Here is a 25,237-nt window from a genome sequence, read left to right as displayed (position 1 = left end):
GACCATCCACGGCAAGGTTGGCAGAATCTACTAGGAATTTGACCGTTCTTTTTCTCCAAACCCCCAAGGGTAAATGGGGTCTATGCACAGAGGAGTTGGCATTGAAGGATATAATGAACTGCATTAAAGTGTATGACTGGCTATTAAAATGTTACTAACAGCAGAGCACGTGGTATAATTTGATCGATGCAGCGAACAAGTGGTTCTCGTCTGACTTGTATCTTTCTCTTTATCTCATCCTTCCTGTTGTATTGTCTGTTTCACACCATTATCACCCTCTCCCGATACGGTACCATCGCCCTTTCATTCTATCTTTTTATCACAGTTTCTAAACTTATCTTTGATGGCATGAGTGTATTCAACCCTTTAGCTGTCACTGCCTTTGACTGTCATGGCCCTAAATGCGAAATCCTGAAACCTTAGAGCAGTTTCTGATTGTTGTCCCAGGTCTTGCACTTCCTGGAGCGTACGTGTCAGTTCATTGTTTTTTCCTCGTTTATGCAATTAATCAGAATGACATCACAATGTAATAGGCAGCATTTGATTTTAGAGTAAAGATATTTGCAACAGTCATGTATTTAATACTTGACATCCAAAAACGAACACTTTGTACTGAGTCACGGTCATGCTAGAAAAATTCTTTTTCCATGCAGCGACATTAATTCCAAAAACACAAACAACCATATGACACCAACATTTGAAATAAAAAAAAAAAAAAGAAAAAAACTGAATTGTGATAAAATGTGATAGATGAAATGAAATGTCACCATACTGGAGTTAATGAAGCAATGCGCAAGTTCAGTTTCACTGTACGTGCGCACGCAAAATAAAAGCAACTGTCGTATGACAACTGCAGTGAAAAACCTTACACCTAATACAGCTTTAATAGCTGCTAATTTATTGCCATTGGAGACCTCATTGAACACTTGGTGAGAACAAGAAGCAGGCAATATAAAAACGGGGCATTTTCTGGGGCCTGGTTTGACGAGAAACATTTTATTTCATTTTCGTGGTCCTGCCATCAAAACCAATGGTGTGTCAAACGCTGGCTGGCATCCAAGGAAATGAATACTCCGTAGTAGGATGTGTGGGATCTATTGAATGGTTATGATTTCAGACAGAGTCAGACAGAGATACGGAAGTTATAAACAATGTCATTAGGCTCGGTCTCCTGTTCTCCCCGCTGCAAACGTGAAATACAACGAGGACACGTTTAAATGAACAAGCATGAACGCGTGCGTGTATTTACCTGCCTCACTCGGCTCCTGCAGGTTGTGTTCCGCAAGACTCACCGGAAAATTCTCATTTGTGAATTCACACACAAGATCTAAATCTCTTCATAAAGTTTTGACAAAAAAACAAAAATAAAAACCCTGCAAATAAATAAACTAAAAAGGCTTTTAACACAACCATGATCATTTAAAAAAATATATTTCTGAGTATTTTTAACTGACTGAGACAAGCATCTGTGCATAATTTCATTTTCATCTGATGTGAAGGTCTCGAACGTCAGCAGTTGAAACTCATAATACGACCACCAGAGCATGTCAAGGCTAATCTGCCTCCCAATACCGAGTTTTTCGAAACGAAATTGGTCGTAAATTCACCGACCAAGTAAGACTTTACCATTTCCTCGCTGAAAACATGATCTTACATGATTATCCAAATATTTATTTATATATAACGGAAGATGATTCTAGAAAATCTGGATAGGTCTTCCGTAATTAATATTAACCCTTGGAAATTGTTATTCAGCGATATGGTGTATCTGCTTGATCACACCGTAATCATGGCATTCTAGTAGTTGGGCATCAACCATGAATATTTCTATAAAAACAGACTGATAATATGAATCTCTTTCTTAAAAGATATAAAATGTATATTTGACGTTGAATGCAAATTTTCTTCAATATTTATTGAATTTTTAATATCAACAGGTACATCCGATTGCGTGAGTTGGATGGGAGTAATTCTGTGATTGAAAACCTGACGTACAAACAGAACACCATTTCGAGGTGAATCTGCTCCTCAGCATCAATTGCCGCAATGCTGGTAACCATGACGACAAATTAGGAGTTTATGCCATTGTGAAAAATGTTATTCATTTCCAAATGGAAAGAGAGAGAGGGAGAAATCATTCAGATGGCAGTGTTCAGTGTTTATCAGATATGACATATGGCCTTCAAGATAAACGACAAAAAAATCTAGATAAATGTTATATGGGTGAAGTTCATCGGAGGAAGTTCATCTCAATAAAATTGTACTTCTCCATGATGTTATCTTCAACTGTAAACAGCAAAATGACATCACGTGAGAAGGGGACTTTTGAACAATTCTGTATTTATACATTGATAGCTACTGTACAAGGTTACGAGAACTGGGTTTTCACAAATCAGACATTCTTCTACTATACAGGTATCGGTCAAATGTGAAAAACATTTTGGATGTACGTCAAAAATCACTATCATATGACACTATTTATGTGAATTCTGCTATTTGTGTAAAGTTAATCTGTCAACAGAAAGTCAACATGTTGAGTCCTGATACTGATGGCTAACTTGTGTGTACAGATGCGACCTTAAAACTACTCATATGATATGATTCTGATATACAGAGATGTTGTTTTGGATGTATGCGGTATCTGTATGATATGGTACAATCTCTGGTGAACACCAGGTAAGTACACGTCAGTTACAAGGATGTCACAAAATCACTTCTTTCGTGGAGCAAAAATATGCAAAGTGCAATCAAAAGAGCTTGGTGTTGTCCTGCGATTTTATACCATGCGAATATTATTAAAATCTCTACCAACAGAAGCTTTTTACCACCCCCTGTTACTTGTGTGCACATCCAACTTGCAATAGGAATCAATAGGACTGTACCAAAATCTCGGGGGGGGGGGGGGGGGGGGTCGTGAAACGGTTCAAAACTTGGGAATTCCGTGCCTCTTGTGAAAATTCCATTGCCAAAAGTCTAAACCCTCCATTGGACATTACAATCCATACCCACTGTCATCTTATGATAAGGAATAGGAGGCTTACTAGGAATTTGCTCATATTAATGAGGCAATATTGTTTTAAGGTAGAATGCGCCTCGGGGACAGATATTCAGACTCTCAAACCTCTTTTGGTCTACCACTTGTTAGATTAATTTTGAAGTTCATTGCTATAATTTTCATGGAGTAAATAAAGTTGTTGCTGGCTTATTTTTGTAAAAATCGAATATTTCATTTCCCCCATAGACTTAACTCAAGGATGGCAGCCATTTTGAATTTCAAGCGGTGGTCAATATTGGGTTATTGATTCTCTCGTACAAAGGTTTATGTTGTGAACTGTTTTTATTCTTGATTTTGAAAGGGAATGGTTGAGAGTTTCCTAACGAAAAGTTTGAGCAAAGGTTAAAGAATTTTAAATTTTGAGCCACCAACTACCTTAAAACTTATATTTGTTGGAAAGGTAACAGACAGAGACTAGGGTTGACATTCAAAATGACATTCATCTGGCAGTATTAAGACTCGTTTTGATTCCAAATGACATTCATCTGGCAGTATTAAGACTCGTTTTGATTCCACAGAGAACATAGTATCAAAAACAATTTCACCATGATGTTCATTTTCATGAATAAATTGTTTTTGATGTTCATCGGTGTAATTTTCATAAATATCTGTTTCTGAAAGTCTGTTTTTCTGTTTAGAAATATGCTTCTCTTTCAGCCAAATATTTCATGCTGCATCAAAATCTTTTAAAATTATTGCATCACTAATACAGGAAACTCATCACGCCATTCCTGCACAAAGCAATAATCTCACCCTCATTACTCACCGAGGCAGCTGGCCAAATTTTCAATATTCTTTCATTTGGGTGAAAACGTCTCACTCGAAAAAGTTATTACGGAATTTCATCTGTTTCACGTCTCACCTCAAGTTTGCTGTTACCAACCATGACAGACCGCGATACAATTAACTACCCCCTGATTACTAGGTTCCATTCCTCGGAAAACGTGTCAAGTCACTAGTCTAATTTCTCTGCTGATATACAGCTAGAGTCTAAAGCAAGCAGTAAAATACTTAATATTTATGCTCAGCATATGCTGGATGACTCATTCAACCCTTAGACCAACATGGTCTGCCCCAAACCTATTGTTATCAATGGTGAGTCTGGACCTCTTTATTGGGAATCGGGGGTGAACAGGTTCAGATTAACTTTAACCCCTCTCACTCTGACCTTCTATTTCCACAAAGGTAACCTTGCCCCTCCGCTATCCCCTCCCACCTCCTGGACCCAAAACTTGGTTTAAGCGAGTGAAATTTGATTAAAATCCTGTGCAGATATCCAACCTAATATAGGTATCATGTGTTTTTTCTTTATGGGGTATTAAACAGAATAATATGCAATCAAATTAGCTACACTTGACTAGATGCTTCATCAAACCTTGAGCCAGTGCTCAAACTTTTTTTTCTCCTGGAAACGATGACACGCTTGGTGGATTGAAAGAAACAGTTTTTTTGGATACAGAGAGCATCTTTACCGATTACAACGGAACATACCAATCTTGGCGTAGTATGGCGTGATCATAAATGATGAATATCTAGGTAATACTTCCAATGTCCAATAAAATCACTATCATCTATAACTCATTCCAATATCAATAAAGGCAGGCCATTCCCTGATACAATTTCCTAATTGAAAACAAAGCTCAATCAGTCATTATCTGCAGCAGAAATGAAATTTTTATGATCTGAAATTATTTCCATATGAATAATTGTGGGCAACTTCCATTTTTGTGCCCTGTATCATCTGTATGCTTTGACAGGGTGTATAAGTTTTATTCAGATGAATTCTGGGTCACATTGGTAGAATTTACTGCGACTGAACTTTTTTTGTGGATCTATTGAGAGACTGTGGTGAGTGTGTATCGGTTGATTTCAATTCTTCTAAGTGCCATATCATAAGTACAAGTGACTAGTATAGTTTCACTGACTACCTTGCAAGTGGCAATAAGACCACAGGGTAGTTTTTTGACCTTTGAACTTTGAACCCCTGGCGACCTGTGTCATCATGCAGGAATATGATCCTCAATTGGGTTTTTAAAGCCTGTAAAAGGCAATATGTTCATTATTGTATACACATCCCCACTGTACGAGGGAGAAAAAAATTATTATAAATGATATTTATAGCTTGAGATCTCTTTTCTACTACATCATAAAGCATGGTTGGTGGAGCTGCAAAATGTGTAAATACAACGTAACATTTTGCATGCATGTATGGCCAGAACTTTGCAACAAGTTGGACCAGACACTGAATCATAAAAAGCATCATTCAGTAGATGGGAATAAGAACCACTGAATGAACTGCAGAGTCAAAATCAGTGAGATTCTGTAGTCTAAGCTTGACTCTGTCCTCCCTGAGTGTCACTGCACAGGAACAACTAGAAGATAAAGAACAATAGGAATGTATTAAACAGAGGTGATGATGAACAGGCAACGTTAACCCTTTCACCCCCAGTTCCCTGTGTACAGATCCAACTTTACCACAGAAAACAATGGATTTGGGACAAACCATGGTGGTGAAAGGGTTAAATGTTGCCCAGATCTTCAAAAGTTGCATGAAATGTCAAAACTTGCATTGTCCTGTGAGCATATTCAGAAATAAAACCATGCATATTTAGAGGGTAAATATTCTCCAAAGCATATGCATCATGGCACTGTCTGTCAGCAATGCGACTTCCCAGCATTCTTGACAACAGTCAACTTTCCCTTTTGTATTCCGGAGTCCCTGGCACTTGAGGTCCAACCACTGCCATACTCGACAATGGGTAAAATCAACCAGTGATATGCGAATTTGGGAGGGTCGGGTTACAGTTACAAATTCCCTTTGCGAAATCTTTACTACATATTTATGCTTGCTCTATGCTCATAATTTCTATGATGTTCTGAATAATAAACATTTGCGGGTAGGAATCCATGTATGGCTCCTTTAAGAATTTAATTTTTTTAATTTTGAGGTGTAGGTGCACAAAAAATTTTGACACTAATTTGAAAACTCAATAAAATATGCAATGTTTACCTTTTAAGTAGGTACAGGCGCAAATAGTCTGTTTGACAATTGCGGCTTTTATGATAAAAGTGAATCGTTACTGGAAGTGTTAATTTCCTAACACCAGGGTCTTTGTTCTCTGGGCAGGTGTTAAGTGTGAACTTTGCTTGAACATTAACATCTGCAGCTGACTCATAATGGCCAGTTTCCCCCCGGTTTTTTTGACAGTTCACATTTCCTCGCTGTTCATGACGAGAATTCGCCACTGTTGATGCCTTCATCTTCAGAGCAGAAAGTGGGTCTAACAGATGAATATTGCTGGAGATATTTACATTGGGCTGCTTTATTATGTATAGCATTTCAAATCATTGTAATTATACTTTATGATCCGCTTATGTGTTTTGACTGCCGGGTTTAATGCAGGTCATGGGGTCAAAGGGCAAATCTGATCAGAACTGTTACTGGTCAGGCGGGGGAGATCTATCAACGCGTGGCAAGCAAGTCAGAGATACTAGTTTTACAAGAGCGATTTCACCGAAATTGAAATCGGAGTTTGAACGCGATGCCATCTGAAGAGGAATGGTCGCTGAGATAACAAACTCTACCTTGTCTTTATATCGAGAGGGAATCTAGTTTCAAGGGATGCTCAAACTAACATGTTCTCACACGTTGAGGGAAGATTATTAAGAAGTTGAAGGAAAAACACCTGGTGGAAAGCGTTAAACTTACGATGAACAGAGTCTGAGTCTATGGTAATTCATATTCAACTTGCAGCATGGGAGATTACAGTAATGACGAGAATCTAAATTGTTTTTCAACTTCAATCATTATCAACTTACTACAATGTTGCTTTGAATTCCACATTTGAAACACTTCAAAACTTTATAAGCAATCAGGTCAGAAAAGCTATTATATTTAAAGAAACAGAACAGAAACAAAAAAATTCACTGAAAAACTTTGAAGAATTTGAAGTTTCTAAAAATATTTGTTGAAATTTTTTCCTTACAGTAAACAAGGCTAAGGCTAGAGGTAAATTTTAACCCCAAACAAGCCATTTAATTCCTTTAAGATATGAAACAATAAACACAATTTTGAAGAAGCCAGTGACTTCAGTAGTTCAGGAGGGACTGTGAGCAGATGTAGCGATACTGCACAAAGATTTCATATAAATTTGCAGTTAAGGAAGTAGCTATGGAATCCTTCACACCTTTGCCCATTTAGGTATTTCCTCCGCTGTCCACTGTCCCCCTAGTCTGACTGAAATAATTTTCTAAAACATCAATTTTCCTCAGATATTTACAAGGAAACAATTTCAAAACTATGAATCATGCAATGAACTCATGTCGTACATAGTTTAACCCTTTGAGCGCCAAAGTCAATTTTTGTAGCCTTTATAAAATATATTTCAAATATCAATTTCCGTTCAGATTTTTCCGAAAATTTTGATGAAAAACTGCAGCCAACGGAAACTGATATCTATTTGGTCCAAAATTATCAAAAAATTACAGAAGATTTGTAAAAATTGGTAAAATTTTGTTCTAAATTTTGCATGGAAAAACCTACAGCACTCACAGGGTTAATTTTTATATGTTTCTTTGCAGTTATACATGATACAGATAATATGTTTATATCTTCATGGTAAACTATATTATTAGGACAACACAAACAACTTTCTGTGCAGACTGTGGTGTTGTCAATGGTTACATAAATACAAAGAATGTTGCATAGTGGTTTGAAGAAACTATGATGATCCAAGCAACAAAACTGTTGTATTTACATCCCGAAGAATTTGTTCCAAAATTTACCGCTACCTTAACCTTTTCTCCTCCATTTAGAGTATCTGTCCACCCTTGCCACAGATGCACATATGGGTTAAACCAAATATCGGTGGTGAAATGGGGATTTTTTTATGATGTGTGTGTCATATGACATACTTGGATTAAAACAATCTGTATTTCTCACAGTAAATTGTGATACAAGAATAGACTTCATCACAGAATGCTAGAAAATGTATTCTGTGAAGAGGGAAATGAGACGATCAAGCCAATCAGTAGTTACAAACGAAAATGTTTTTGGAGAGGCAAATGAAATTATCTTGCCCATCAGTACTTATAAAGGAAAGTGTGTTTTGTAACTAGTGATTAGCATCAGTAACATTACACTGTGAAATTTAGATATGCACCTTTACTTTAGGGTAGAAAGTGCTTTGGGCACAGATATTTGGACTCTCAAATTTCTACAGGTCTTTTCTAATCTACCACTTGTGGGGGCTCATTTTAAAGCTCTTGGAGAAAGAACAACTTTCAACATCTTACTTTTCAAAAATCTGAAATTTTATTTTTCCCATGTAGAGTTAACACAGGGATGGTAGCCATTTTGAATTTCAAATATCGCAAAATGTTGGGTAATTTGTTTTGCTACTTCCAAACTTTGCACCGTGACCCCAAATTTTTATTGTAGATTTGGGTTGAGAATGGTTGAAAGGTTCTCAGAGAAACTTTGAGCAAAAGTTGAAGTCTTTCACTTTCGAGGCGCATTCTACCCTAAGCGAAACACATAGGTCACAGAGTCAAAATCTATGCATATGGAGAGAAAAAATTTATGAGAACTTGGTCTGATATGGTGTCAGAGCATAGGTACATTGTTTCACTCACTAATACACGTCTGGCAATAAATCTACAGCAGTTGGCATGTTTGTCATTTTCAATATTTGCACACGGCCTGGTTAATAATTGGCTAATATTAACATTGATGTTACATCTGATTTGTTTTTCTGATTCTGAAGATTATGATGGGGTCACGGGATAACCAGCTCCGTGACTGCATCATGTTGACATGCGTATTTCACAGCTCTCTCTCTCTCTCTCTCTCTCTCTCTCCTCTCTCTCTCTCTCTCTCTCTCATATCCAGGTTTCTGAAATCTGGTACATTGATAATAAAAGAAAGCTTGAAAAGGGCATGTTTACTTCAGTTTCAAATAAGATGTGGGGTGTGAAAGTCCTGTTGGCACTACGTTTAAAGATATTTCGGCTAGTGAAGTCTGCAAGAAAAATTGTGTGCGAGTGAAAACGCAGGACGAATAGGCAACTGTGAATACAATGAATGATAACTTTGCACCCTGGATTTCACTGATATCACCGTTTTGTAAAACTCTATGAGCATACAGAAAAAAAAAATATATTCAAATCAATTTCTCTCAACCGGAACCTCTGGACACATTTTCGGGTCAAAAACTTCAGAAACGAGCATCCCACTGCTAGCAAATGTCATGCTTTCAGAAGAGAAAAAAACCATTCGCATTGATAAATGAACGTTTCTATACGAATGGGAAATGAGCTTATGGATTTTAATTCAATTTTGCAAGTTTGTGGGCTATTTACTGAGCGGTGAATGAAATATTACTGATGGAACTGTTAATATCAGTTCAAAAGGTCATTAAAGGTTATTACTGGAGACTTTCCACTGTTAGAGCACTCATAAATTTCTGCGCTCACGGCGCGAGTTATGAGATCGTTTTTCCAACACTAACCTGAAAATCACTTAATATTTGCTGTGATTAAGAAAGTACTATTTGATTTATGCCCTGTGATTACATCTGTAATAGTCAATCATTTTTCATATTTTTTAATACCGCTCTTGTTCACTCGCAACAAAGGGGACATTCAAAGTTGAAGGCTGTTACTTTTTTTTATGGAGAAAATGACGGAGCCGAGAGTTTTTTATATGCCTTGAATGTATTATGCACGGAGCAGCGATCGAGCCGACCAAATGGTTTCGTTGTCTCTGTAAACTCTGCTTTTATTCTTTTATTCCGGGCATGAAAAGACTTTATCATTTTTAGATAGGAAATTACGATGGATTGCCTTATAAATCATTTAGTGACACTACATTTAATAACCTGTACCTACTTTCAGTGAACAATAGTCTCGCTCGCTCGGCAATATTACACATCCAGTACTTAGTAGCCGCACTCCACCATTTCCCATCAAAAATTTTCATTAATGATAAATTTGTCCTCAATTTTTTTTGCCAAGTATTCACCACCACTGTCTTTTTTATTACGTTGATTGAATTTCTTAAGAGAATTTCAAATTCCACCTTACAAAGCAAATAACATAAAAAGTATGATCTCATTTCCTCCATAAATTTTTTTAATTTAAAAAAAAAGTGCATCACAATAAATTTGGAACAGACCACAAGATGGCCTTAACAAACATTCCTGGATTAAAGTTATCAATCTTCCGAGGCAGTGAACTATTTATTTGTTTATTTGATTATTTTTGTTTATTTCAACCGGTAATACAAAAATTTTGAATAAGATCATCTTGGTTTCAAATTTTCAACTTTGCTGCATAATTGAGATAAACAGCAGCTGTCTGCAAGCGAGAAAGCGTAATCTTGAATTGCAGGAAGACAAGAGTCTCTCTGAATCATTGCACATTTTTGTAAAATGCACCCATCAGAGGTGATCCAATTAACCTTGCGATATTTCACAGTGCTGATTCCAAGAGGTCAACATTTTTATTTTGTTCAAAGCACGGGTATAACCAAAAGTCATAACATCCTGCTTTTGTCCCATAAAAATCACTTTACCCTGATCCTTCGTCGGGCAAATTTTGAGCGAAAAAGTCTTCTGTGGCTAATCATTGAAATGAAAGGTAACGTGGAGCGGCCGGAAGTTTCCTTGAACTTGGCAGTCAAGGCCAACACAGCAAGTTCATTTGAAGTTATGTGTTTGAGACATGATACCAGTAGACAACAATTTCTCTCCGCAATTTTTTTCTGCTTTTGTTTTGGCTTTCATGGAGAAAATATAACAGCTTCTCCATTCACCTCAACAACAGAAGAGATTTTCAGAAATGTTTTACATGCGAAAAAGTCCCATGCAATGGTCAGATTGAACATCAAAATGATGACTGGAACAAAATGTATATTTATCATTGATTAGCTGTGAAATTATCCAATAAAGAGACTCTGTTTTGCAACAATGTCTTGATTGATGAACTCTATATATTGCAAAATTACGGTGTTAGTCATAATAGAAATTATACTGTTTTTTTTAGCATACCACAATGGAATGCAAGACACATCACCTCAGTAAGTAATTTAGATTGCTATCAGATTTTGGCAAATTGCTGAAATTTTTTTTTCAAATTTGCGAAAACATTTCCGTAAAATGTCAAAAAATTCACCAAAAATTATGACACTGTAGATTATAATCTACCTCAAAGGGCAAATGTGGCGTACATACTTTTGAGTGATCTGAGGGTCAAATGTCCGACTACCTTTCTCTTATGAGAGGAAACACTGAGTAACTTTTCAAACTTCTATCTACACTTCTAGCCACAGATTGAGTCACAATATCAAACATCGAAGAATTTCAAAGTTTATTTCTCTATTTTCCTTCGGGTTTTGCTTTTTTCACAGGTGACTTCACCAAGCACTCTAAGCCACCTTTTTTTCCTTTTGGTCACTTTGTGACATTCTCACATCAGCGCCCTTCAGTACTTTTTTTTTTGCTTGGAGGCAAACAAGCTTATAGGAAGCCATAAAAGTCTAATTGCTCAAAATTCTCATTAACCCTTGGTACAGTGGAGATTTGTGAGGAACACAAAAACCTTGGGGACACGCTACGCCAAACCTGGTCAAAAGAAATTGTTTGCAGGCTCCATTCACGGAACGTTTCTGTCCCCTATACTATACTTGAGATTGTGCTATAAAAGACTTTCCAGGGTTCAGTGCCTTTTTTTCATGCTGTAGTTTTTTTGTTTTGTTTTGCTTTGCTCGGCAATGTACTGTGACTGACCAAACATGAACCAGAGCCGTTTCCCTGCCAAGGTGTTCATCTGCAAAATTTTTGTGTCTATTCTTAGACAGACAATAAGACTGACTGAGCTGAAAATAACACAGCACACTGCAGGGCCACACTTGAGACCACTCTGGCCGACCATTTGTATAGTAATGAGTGCAAATGTTATATTTGCCTTTTGCAGACTAAAAATAACACAGTTGATTTACACCAGCCAAGCATTACAATAGTCACACACCGATACCAGAGTTTTGAACCTTGGTGATACTACAAAGATTCAAACACAAATGCTTATGGTAAACATTTCGGCAGAGACATGGGCACTCATGTATGTATGCACAATCAAGATTGCATTAAAGATGCCTCTATGCTCATGTGGTCTTTCATGATTCATGCAAATGTTCAAGCTTCTCTCATTCTAGATACAAATTTGGATTGTATACATGTGGGTATCATGGGTATGCGTATTTGTGTATGTGTGCTTGAGGGGTGTGTGTGTGTGTGTGTGTGTGTGTGTGTGTGTGTGTGTGTGTGTGTGTGTGTATGTGTGCATGTGTGTGCACGCGCTGTACAAATTATAAATTGGTATATGACCTCCAAGCACCAATCACGTCTGTGTACATAACTTGTGAGATAAACACTCAGCACGCATGCATATGTCATCTACTAAAATCCTATCTATCCCTAATACAAATACATAAATGCTTGTATATGTATAGGCTGGTATACATATATGCACCCACACACACATACATATATGGACATAGCAAATGAAATTGATGACAGAGAACAATCAGTATACATATCCTTTATTTTTTTGATGAGAGAAGACAAACTCGCCTGTTGCTTGTGGACATGTTCATATATAGGCACACACATACATCATAATAAATATGTACAAAGAGTACAAATCTTCACAAGATACAATACAGGCCATGTTTAAATGAGCATACATATACCTATATGCAAGAGCCATACATCCAATCATGTGTGCATATATATATGTGCAATATTATACATACTGGCAGATTTAGATGAGATGCATACATTTGCATGGACACAACAAACAAATATTATACATCAAATAAATAAAAAATAAATATATATAATATATATATAAATGTATATATACACATACAGACACACAGGCAGACAGACAGACAGACACACACACACCAGTGAAATCTATATATGTCATTCAAGTGTCGAGTTCCAAATACAATTACCAGTAAATAGAAACTATATCAAGATATATCAAATCTATGATTTGTTGATTTCCATATTTACTATTCACTGCATTGGAGAAAACACTTTGTCTGTCTGTGAATTATTCAAGGAAAATTCAATACATCCTGAAATTACTCCACAGTAACAACACACACACACACACACACACACACACACACACGACAACTCAGAAATTGCTGGCCATGTCAGCTTGATGAGGATGATACAGAGATGATGAACGTTAATGGAGACGATTTGTCACTCTTCAAATTGAAGTCAAGCATCATCAAAGCCTGCATTTGTATTAATTTATGATTTAATGATGCGATGCGTCCACTGTGTATGTCAGTGCGGCCAAACGATAGTACACTTTATTACAATGGTTTCAGCTTTTTCCCCCCTCGATGAACATGCACAAAATGTTTTTGTGATGTCATTGTGATAGTAATTGATAGTGAGATATAAAAACAATGCTGAGCAAGGCGTTGGTGAAAGCTGGACTATCCAACACAGACATAAAAGTCTGGCCAGATATTTGAGGCTACCTACAGTCATGTCTGGGATTTCAACAGCGGGATTTTGAGGGATGAGCCACCCCTACATTTCTCAAGTGATCTATACATATGCTGATAACCTTACAAAATAATATATTTTCACAACAAAAGAATATGCTTATTATGCATTGTTATGTAAATTAGTCACCCTATCATTTCCACAGCTGTGGAGAACACTGAATGTACAGCTTGAAGGCCAACTCACACAGAAGCCATCTTCAGTACAGTTCTTGTAGTCTGTCAGAACACATTTGTTTTTTGATAGTTTGATCTGCTTACCTCCAATCCTAACATGTCCCTTTCTCCTTTTTAGAGTCTTCTGTAAGATTTCGCGCATCGTTGTATTGAAGCTGTCAACTTGGATTTTGGAAAAGCCGCTATACGGTGCATTCCTGCCAGATACAAGAGATTTTGGGAAAGAAGGGTGGTACCATTATAAGCTGGACTACGAGGGATACTGAATCAGCCATTCTGATTTGTAAGAGTGATCTTCTATTAAGGCAGAACGTGCCTCGGGAACAGATATTCGGACTCTCAAATTTCTACAATTCTTTTTTCTTTTTTTCTAATCTACCACTTATGGGGGTTCTTTTTAAAGCTATTGGAGAAAGAAAACTTTTCACCTTCTAAATTTTTTGAAAATCCCAATATTAATTTTTCCCATAGAGTCAACACAGGGATGGCGGCCATTTTGAATTTCAAATATTGCAAAATGTTGGGTAATTTGTTTCCCAAGTTCAAAACTTTGCACGGTGACCCCTGATTTTTATTCTTGATTTGGTAAGAGAAAGGTTGAAGGTTTTACTGATGAAAGGTTTGGGCAAAAGTTTAAGTCTTTCACTTTTCAAGCGCATACTACCTTAAGTTACACGGAATTTACAAATGTGAGCTGTTCACCTGTATTTTTGTTGTATCAGTTTTATCTTTTCAACACTGAACATGCCTTAAAACCGACTTGTATGGAACACACTGTTTCAGTAGCATGTGACGACTGGAAAAGTACAGTTTCGTCGAATCACTAGATGCCCTTTTGTAAATTTTCATTTCAAAAAATGGAAAAACGCTGTGTTAACACTATGTGACAATCCAGTCATACCCAAGAGAGGTATGTTAATATTTAACCTATTATGAACAGCACCCATAGACATGTACAGTACTACAATAGGCAAGATTGGATGCACTTTACTTTGGAGTACTACAACATTTCACATCTAATTTTGGCCATTGCCATAATGGCCAGTAAATTTTCAAATACAAGAATGTGAGAGATAATGGCAATTTTCTTTACCTCTTCGGGTTGATGAATTTTTAAGGTCAGTTTTTGTAACTCATAAAATCAATCTGTACATATGCTGAACATGAATAAGAAATCCTGTAATAAAAAGTTCTAGATTCTTTGATTGAAAATTTCCCATTTCAATAAATTTATAGGCAAATATGAGAACATAATGGAGTAATAAAATATGTATTTGTACATCCGTCTTTAACAAAACTACTTCCCCTTTTGCTTTCTGCTGATTGCCACCCCACATTTATTTTTAATCTTTTCACCAGCTGACCATACATTATGACTGGACCATACCATTTATCGTCAAAGATAGGGGTGATAGGATTCTACTAACACTGTGACGTATATCTCCTTTTTATCTGGCTCTGGAGCTTTTCCGGTGTCCACCAGGGCGAGCGAGTGGAAGCCAAATTTGGAGATGACTTCACGGTTGTCCAGGGCTGGAAAGTCAGTGTCCACTTCGCCGTCATCTTCTGCAATGTGCAAACTGTAACCTTCTACGCTTTCCCTGTTTGTTTTTTTTTCAAAAGAAAAAAAAAATCACCATAAGTATAGAAAAATGTGGCATCTAATTTCAGTAAAACGCAACAAGATGATGGTTTATCACACAGTCCCTCTATCCACCGGTCTGGAAACGCCTATTGTAAAAGGTGTCAATCACCTAGACCGCACAGCCGAACCGCGATACGAGAGCCAGTCACGTGATAATGCGTAGCTTGGGTTTGTCCTGCATGCCACAGTCCCCGATTGTGTGTACGCTTTTCTCGAATTTTCGCTGTTTTTGGCTCTATTAAGTGTTCTCTGCGTCTATCTACGACACGAAGACAGAAATTATCATATCCTGAAACCGGTGTGTGTTTTTGGTGATCCTTATCCCATCGTAAATGATGATAGTGTGCGATAATTTCTGGGGTTGACCGCTGCGAGTGTGTTGACGTACGTAGCACAAGCAACGGCTGGAATCACACCGGAAAATTTTTGGTCCCTTTCTCTTGCAATGCTAGTAGTCAGTGTCTCCAAATATGATCTAAATATGTTTTCTGTGTAATATTCTGTGAAATCATGTCTGTTAACTGAACAGAATAGGAAAGACAACTGCAGAAATGCATGTAGATTTTAGTTGTGTGGTCGCACATTTTCCCATGCAGCGTCAATATGGCGAACTCTCGATACGTACGCTCGCTCAGGCACGGCTGGAAACACACCGGAAAATTGTCGTCCATTTCTCTTGCAATGCTAGTAGTCAGTGCCTCCAATATGATCTAAATATGTTTTCTGTGTAATATTCTGTGAAATTATGTCTGTTAACTGAGCAGAATAGGAACGACAACTGCAGAAATGCACGTAGATTTTTGCACGTAGATTTTTTTCGCATATATATTTTCCCATGTAGCGTCAATATGGCGAACTCTCGATACGTATGCTCGCGCTCAGGCACAGTAAATACCTTTTACAAAATGCTATCATGTCAACACAATAACAAGTTTGGTAATGAACTACTCAGCTGTCGATGTTAATATTCAGCTGATTTTGCCTGTCTTCTTGATTTCGGGCAATAGTCCATGACACTTGCGAACAGTGCATGGTCATTTTGTTTTTCGATCGTGATCATAATGCAACCATAATGTGTGGTCCCTTTCAAGCTTTATCTAGAGGGGCAACGTTACCCATTTAATGAAAAAATAAATTGTTCAGTGTTTCTAAAGTGAACAAGTTGTAATGTTTTGTGATATTCTTAAAATAACAACCCACAAACGTCATGTTTTTGAACGATCACATTGCGGCTGTCATAGGATCGTGGGGTAGCGACATCGATATAGCGGCCAGTTGAACATTGTGAGTGCCCTTTGTTTAAGGTGTGAATCGTGTATTGGTTCATATCACGGAGTGTCACAAAGAAACCAGCCACGTTTCCAGACCGGTGGATAGAGGGACTGTGTTTATCATAAAGACTGTAGTCTGTATTAGCCATGGAGGAGACAATCTGAAAAGAATGGCATAAAAAAGTCTGCATTTTGTGAACTTGACTCTGACACATGATACGTTGCAAAGTTGATATTTTTCTCACTGACAATCCTGAGGATTTCTCTCTATTTTTTGACGACAGCCCTCACCGTATGAGATTTGTAGCATTTTGTTTGGTCAAAGAACCCTCTTTCAGCTGTGTTAGATGCCGTATGGATATCGTGGAAGACGTCACACAAGTATTAAAGACATTACACCACCCAATATGCGAGTAGCATAACTTTAATATAATGTTACACTTTTTTTGATTTAGTACGCCGTTTATGTAAAGCAATATTACAAAAATAAACACGCACGGCACAGTTACAAAAACAAGCGCCCGATATAAGGGCACTCTCTGGTGATCCCAGGGCACTTGTCTGGTGGCCAGATCCAGCCACACCCATTTCAAGTAGGGATTCCAAATTGGCTAACTCTGGCCGTACCTACTGGGTTCAAGCAACCGCATACCAGTGTGACAGTCGACCGACTCGGGACCGGTAGTGAAAATTTTCGCTCAGACAAACATTTGTTTTGGATTAAAATACTGGCAGGGTAGAATCTCTCGGCGGAGCACATCACATGATTTTTAACATGTGTGAAAATCTAAAACACGTTACTGTGTTGTGCTTATAAACAGTGACTATGTTGAAAATTCCCAACGTAAAAAAAACGCATCATGGCATGGAATAGTCTCTCCTCAAAGCTTGGCACTGGGATGGCAAAAAATAAGAGTATAAGTCTCCTGGTTTACAATTGGAAAACTTCCCAAATTTCATTGACACTGGTGATTTAAAACAGCTGAGAAAAAAATTGTCTGGGAAATGATTTTCAATTTGTTCAATGAACGCCTGGGTCCATAATCAGCGGCTATAAACATTTCCCTTGCTAACAAATTGAACTATTAATTTCAGCTGACCGCACGTGTTTGATGGTATGTTTTCAAAATACAGCTGGCTCAACTTTCAACACTTTCTGAACAAAGTGGCTTGGGTCTTTAACCTCATCACCCCTATTTCTCTCTACATGGTTCAAACCGACCCACTGGAAATAATGAAGCTGGACCGCAGTCAACTTGTGGCGGGGTGATTACAAAAACCAGATTTCAGTATCTTTATTGTGTCCATCCTACCTTCTTTACAATCTGTCTAAACGCGTTATTTTTATCTCTTTTTTTTTCCTCCCCTGATAGTTTATTTTTGCACACGTGCATACAGCAGACCCCATTACATGTCAAACTGTATAGTATTCAAAGATAAGATACAACAATTGTTCTAATCGCCCTCATTACTGTGGTTTTGTCAATTGGAATTCAATTTTCTAGATAGACCGGTGTACTCGAAAGGATTGAAGATTTTGCTCAAGAGGTTCTATGGCGACTTGCTTGTATGAATTGTATTGTAGTTAGATCCGTCTCACAATCATTACATATTTATACATATTTAGTAGGGTTATGCTTTACAAATATAGAAATTTGGTTAACCTTTGTATTAACCCGAAGAAATGAAACTGAATTTTGTTCAGTAAGTTTTGAATTGATCAGAAAAATATTTCATTTTTATCAAATAATCATTTTTTTCCCTCTTCTTTTATGGTCTTCAGTGGCTCAAATTCTCTTTTCATACATAAAACCAGCAGAATGCACTCCTCTCTTTTGCTTCGTTTAATATTTAACTTTGAACTTTGCAAAGGTCACATCAGGCCATCGTTTGAACAGTCATGGGGTAGGAGTGTGTAAACATTGGTTATCTGGGTATCTGTTTGCCCAGCATTCTACTCTGATAAAATGTCAATACGGCCACATCATTGTTTGGTTTCAACAACTTAAAGGCAGGGGGAGCCTATAAATACCCCCTATCTCCCTGGGGATTCATAATCCAACATGAGTGGCACATGGTAACAACGTCAACGAATGCTCCCGAAAATCTGGATCTTTGAACAACCATGGTGTAAATTAAAGCACTGTTCCAACATATTACGTTTTGTGAATACTTGTGGCATCACCCTGTTGGCGAAATTCTCTCATTTTTTCCATTTTAAGTTGATTTTTTATGCCAAAACTGCTTCGATGCTGTGTTCGAAGCGTCCAACAAACAATAGATGAAAGCATTCAAACAGCTGCCAATCACGAGGGGACGCGGAAAGGTGCAAACGATCAAACATTTGTTGTGTACATCGGATCGATTACGATGTCAACAATGAATAAACGATTCTTACTACTGAACGAAAAAACTTGACAACGGTTACTGAACACGCGCCTCAATGAATTCAGACACAAACGGACTACTTCATGGTTTCAAGCGGATTGCCTCTCCCTTTTTGTTCGTTGATATGTGTACCTGTAGGCCTATGAATGGGTGATGTGTGTGTTGACCTGCAGTACGATATTTTCCGATAGATCGCTTTTGGAAGTATGTTGTGGCCTAGCCCTGCGTACGATGACGTGTATTCCCGGCGTTATACGGCCTCCCACCACAGCTCTGCTGATTACCATGGACAAAACCGGCAACATGCGGATCCAATTTGGACGGAGCACGAAAAACTACTTTCTAACTGTTTTCGGCCAAAATCAACTCGATTCCGATCTACATGTAGCAGCTTACCTCAACCGCTCACAGACTGCGAAAAAAATGCTCTCGTGACGTCCAAAACCGTTGTTAGCTCGCGATGCACGGTCAATGGCTCATGCAGTAGACGGGCATTGGATACGTTCATGCCACGATTACATGTATACAGGTGCCCATGAGCTTCATTATTTCCTGTCGGGTCGGGGCGATGAAACTAAATCGTGATTGATTCATCTCTGTCGGATTTGACCAAAAAGAGACACTTGACATAGATTATAGCATCAAATGTTGACCGTTCAGACTGAAACATGATAAAAGGTCTGAAGATCGCCGTGATCGGTGATGTCTTTCTTCTCTATACGTTTTTCTGAGCTAGTTTTTTACTAATTGTTCGAGTATTAGCTGACGTTTTTTTGAAAACTTAATCAATTTTTCTTTCCCAACCAGGGCACAACATTACCTTTTTTACTGTCATGGTAACCTAGGATGATTAAATCGCAGATTAATAGACTCTATATGTTCTTCCTCGATTGTCTGTGACTGATTTTGCTATCCCAATATCGATATTGCGTTCGCACTCGGGTGTCTTGAAACTTACGTCATTCACTGAAATAGTTTTCGGACAAACTCAAGAAATTCGACAACTACTAACGAATAGTCGGCAAAATTTACAGAGATAAGCAATAATAATTATGGTCATTTTACCGTCTTTTTTACCATTTTTGCCGTCTTTAGCTAAGCGGACTCGTTTGACGGAAGCACCATATAACGATCTGAGTTCCCATATTTTTACCCTACCGTGCGAGTGTAGTATTCGAATAAGTGAGATCATAATCTTACGCTGTTCCGAGTGGTCTGGAGATTTTTTATAATATACAATAAGTTGACCTTATCAAAAGTACTCTGTTTTACATTGCTTGGATATTGATATTTTTTCCATACGTTTTGACTGTTGATTTGAAGTCTTTTGATTCTCCATTGGCAGCAGCACATGTACGGTTACAACTGTCATGTGATGATCAGAGTGTGATTGTAAAGTTGTCGAGAAGTTGTTCAGAAGAAAAATCATTTTGTATTTAGAGGCTACAGTTCGGGATTTTTCAAGATAAACAAATCATTATACATTTCCTACGTCTTTGAAACGGGGATTACGGTAATGTGATGAATGTGATGAAAATTTTGTGAACGTCTTTGCAATGTGTTCCCACGATGAGTGTGAACTGATTCTTTGTTAGTAAAAATCGTCAGAAATGGTCCAGTGACCGTGATAAAATAAACACAGATGCAAAACCATTGCGAGGAAGATAGTAAGAAATTCACATTGCAATATTTGCTGTCGTATTTCTCAGCAGGAATAACAAGTTTTTACACGTTGTGTATAAGAACAGCAAGCAGGTGTTCGGCGGTCAATTGCTTCTATCATAATGATCTTGATCGCAGCTATTTGTCGAGAAGACAGCGGGTACTTAAAATCTCGCAAAATTATTGATATCATGTCTTTGTGTTAAAAATTTTCGATCGGAGGCAGCTCAAATCAACAGTCGTGATATATTCGGAATCGTGTTCTCACAGGACACCGAACTGCCTGCTATCAACAGTACGTTATGTGCCATCGGCGGTAACACATTGGTCGTAATCTTGTCTAATTCTGCCCCGCCGTTTGTGCCGTCCAGAAATTTCAAAGCTCGATTTTTTCACCCTGACATATAATACAGCGACCTTGCACACTAATGATCATTCCACTGTTTCTGTTGAGGTTTATTGGTTTTTTAATTTGCGCCGTGGCCCCTGTAAGATTTTTTCAATACGATACACAGTTTGAAATTTTTTCAAGGTAAATTTAGTATATTCCCAGTTTGTGGGGTAAAGTTTTCTGGAGTGAAAGTTTGAGTTGACGCTGATAGAGTAGACGTCGAGCCCGGCACAGCTGACTGGGACCCGGTCGTTTAGGGTCGTTCCGTCCAGAAACCTGCAGCAGAGTTCTGTATGATCACCGTTCGGCATTTGGGTGATTTTTTGGTCAAAGTAATGCAGTAACAATGTACGCCAGATTCTTTGTGTTGTTTTTGTCACAACCGTCATACGCGTATACGGACGGTTTTCGATTAAAAACGGTAGTAATATCCAGTGCTCGTAAATGCGTGCAAAATTTATTCAGTGACTGTTTACGCAGCAGTCGTAAATACGACTAGGATTTACCACCACGTAACAACTGTAAACACCGCATCAACAGTCCATACAAAAATTTTGTGCTGAATCGAGGGAGATAACAATTGTGGTAGAAAAGGTCAGTCCATCATCCGTCAAAGTTGTTGATCGGAAAAATCTTCACTGAGCGCCAACTACATGAGTGGCTGTTATAGTTGTACACGTAGTTCTGTGGGCTTTCCACTGTCCCTTGTTACGAGCTATGTTCAAAGTGCGTCAAGCTACGAATATTTTCACGTACTGAGTTACAGACATCGGTGAAGTACCGGGTACATTGATTTTGTTCAAAACCACTGCCTGTTTGTTCCTCGTGTCGTTTTTTTGTGCCCTAACGTCGACTGGCTCTATGTGCGTACAAACATAGCAGTCGGGATTAAGATTTCCTGGATAAATAGATTTATTCCGCCTCTGACGCAAAGATACACACTGTTTTACATGTGCCACTCACTCCTAGGCCCTGGGATCGATTTCCATACCTTTAAAAAGCGGGGACAGGGACCTTCGCTGGCTCAGCAAAGAATAGGATGGTATGGGGTGAGGTGGCTTAGGGCATGGACACTATCTTGATCTCAGAAATTATCAGTATGGCATTCTGTTGGGCGGAGGGGTGCGGTGATGTATGTGGGTGCTAAATGAATGGATCTTTTAAACGACTTTTAGCAGTTTTACTGAATAACAAGCTGAAATGGGTAAAAGTAGATTTCAAGGTGTTTAATCACCCTTTCTGTGATGACAACTTTGAATTCAAAATCTACAAATTTGAAAGAGTTTCTGAGATGACTACCATCAGTTTTAACATTTTCATACATCCCAAAAGCACATCCTTGAGCGGGATTCTGAAGTATGTACAAAAAAAATCATAACTTATTCTCTCGAGAAGAAGCAGCAATGGCACACCCAAGATGACTGAAAATAGTAACAAACATCATTCCTGCATGAAAATTTCAGAAATAATTTCTATCTCCATCAATCAATGATTTCAGTCAAGGGGAAATGCCTTTTGATTCAGTTTTGTTTTGCCAATTCTTTCTCGATGTGAAAGGTGAGGTCCCAGCAGAAAGGCGTGAAAAATTGCTATGCACTTCAAAATTGAAACATGGGAAAAAACTAATATAGAATTGGTGATAAGAATAACCGGCAATTTTGGAAGATAATATTTTTCCAGGGTATGGGTGGGGAATAATGCATCGATACGATAATAGAATCATTCACCACACATGGAAAGTTGTGTACATATTATCCAACACCACGTATTATCTTTCTAACCATACTGAAAATCTACACCAGCGCCTGGCCTTTTCAGCGGCGTGTTGGCAGTCATATATTTCAATCCACGCGACAGATCTTGTTACGTCTTAATGTCGGAACTAAATTTAGTAAAATTACTATACTTTACAGGCATGCATTGATCAAACAATGCTGTATGAAAAGTCTGACGACTAGAATGTTAATCCCGCTTTTTTTTAACATTCATAGAAATCTGAAACTAAAAAATTGTGCAAATTTACAAGGGCTATCATATTCCTTGTTTTTTTTACCTTTCATCTATGCAGGGCGTCTAAAGAATAGTTGCAGTTTTCATGGGAAAACTATTTCCCACAATATCAAAAATATGCTGACCAAAAATATACAGACCAAAATTTTGCAGGAGGGACTATGCAACATAATTCATCATGCCTCAAAAATATACTGACCAAAATAAAACATTTAATTGTGATTTATCTAGCTTGTTCGTCATATTTAAGCTAATATTTTGTCAGTCATACTTTTTTATGTACACTGACTGGAGTAAACACTTTCGTTGAGTAGCTTGTTGAATGAGCAGTGTTAGTAGTGTGGACAGCGTGTCAATTGTACAAGATAGATATTAGATATAGCCACCGAGAGATGCATCGCCACTTTACTCCAGAGCACAACATGAACCAGGAAGGCCATAGAATAATTCACTTTGGAGGGGTGCATTCCACATTTTGTAAGAAGGAAGTCATCACTTCATGAAGGGTGTCTTCTTTGGAAAGTTTTGATTTGACAAAAGGGAAGCCTCTTGATATATCATCACTGATAGATCAGCGTTAACGGTCTTTATAAGGAGATGCATTTTGCAGAATGGACTGTGCAACACGTAATCACAATGGCTTTCATAATCCATCACGCCTCGTGAAAAATTCCTCGACTCAATTTAGAAAAGACGTTGTGACAGAATCTGTATTGGATTTCCAGTTTTTATCGGTCAATGACACTTGTACTGGAATTGGAAATACACTGGAAACGTGAGCATTGACACAAAAAATCTGAAACATATGAAGTGAGATAAGATATAAGTTGCGATTACTTGTCCTAATCTTCTTTTGAGAGCCATATACAATATCACTTATTTTAGATGAGTTTTGTACATTTCCTTTTTCAAATTATGAAGAATTTTAGACAGAAGCTGTGCAAAGTACTGTAGAGACGTGCACTTGACATAATGGCATTCAATAATTATAAGGAATGCATGATATCAAGGAATAACCGAAAATATCCAACCACATGAATTAGCTTTTGTTACTATTGGCTCCAGAATCAAAGATAGCCATTCATTTTGTTATCTGTCTAGTGTCTAATCTGAAAGGTGGAACTGCTGGACAGTACATCACTTTGCATTGAAATGCAAATACAGTCTCACTTGCCCATATTTTGACAAAGAAAGAAAAAAATACATCACAGGACATTTCTACAACAGACCCAACACTTAAAACTGGAGAAATTGTTTAACCCTTTTCCTGCCAGACAGTAATAACTGTATCACTTCTCCATCAGCCAAGTCAGTAAAAAGCGGTATTGAGCCAAAACATGACGTATTTTCACCCACTTGGCTTGGTATGTTATAGTATCTTTTGTCAAAAAAAAATCAACTTTACAGTATTATGTTTTCAACAGCCTTCAAATGTACAGTATTATGTTAAAATACATCATATGGAATACGTTGTGTTTCATTAATTTTAACCATCTTGACCTGGTGGTGAAATATGGACTTGGCAGGAAAAGGGTTGAATAGCAATAATTCTGTCTGAACATTCAAATCTCACTAAATTCACCAGGCTTGTAATGTCTGAATTTAGCTAGTGTATTTTTCATTGCATTTTTTATGTTGTCTGTTTTGTTGTCTGCTTGGGTTTGTACTTGCATTGTCTATTGTATCTTGCTGTTGTAGCTCTTTTTTACTATTTATTGTGTTTGTACTCTTGCCTGATATTTTTACTGTATTTTTTATATTGTTATTTTTCAACAGTTTGGTGTGCTCTCTTACCTCCCTGGGGGTCGTAGAGCGCGTTTTAAATAAATAACTAAATAAATAAAGTGATGAGAAAATATCCTGTTACCTTGACAATGCTGGTGTACAGTTTTATCTTACTTCAACTTCACACCTACTTTACAGTGTCTGATATGCCAAAGAATCGTAATTTTTTTCATTTCTCCCCTAGAAAAAAAACTGAATACATCTTCCAATCTCAGCATAGCAAAGGATTGATACTGGTTAGGTATATGATGTTTTCCTTACAAGA

At 37.6% G+C, this 25,237-nt stretch overlaps 1 protein-coding gene across 1 annotated transcript in view; it reads right to left on the bottom strand.

The window, feature by feature from the left end:
* LOC139114087 (target of rapamycin complex 2 subunit MAPKAP1-like) overlaps positions 1-25,237 on the bottom strand; it is a 45,229-nt gene that overhangs the window by 7,153 nt on the left and 12,839 nt on the right. The window contains exons 3-4 of the mRNA XM_070675603.1: positions 15,248-15,421; positions 13,905-14,017 (exon numbers count right to left, since the gene is read on the bottom strand). Coding sequence (XP_070531704.1) covers positions 13,905-14,017; positions 15,248-15,421 — 287 coding nt within the window. The remainder of the gene's footprint in view (positions 1-13,904; positions 14,018-15,247; positions 15,422-25,237) is intronic.

Source organism: Ptychodera flava, chromosome 16 (assembly GCF_041260155.1).
Source record: "Ptychodera flava strain L36383 chromosome 16, AS_Pfla_20210202, whole genome shotgun sequence".
NCBI classification, from domain to species: domain Eukaryota; kingdom Metazoa; phylum Hemichordata; class Enteropneusta; family Ptychoderidae; genus Ptychodera; species Ptychodera flava.
Note: the sequence above shows the minus strand (reverse complement) of the source record. Positions and strands in the feature narration are given on the sequence as shown.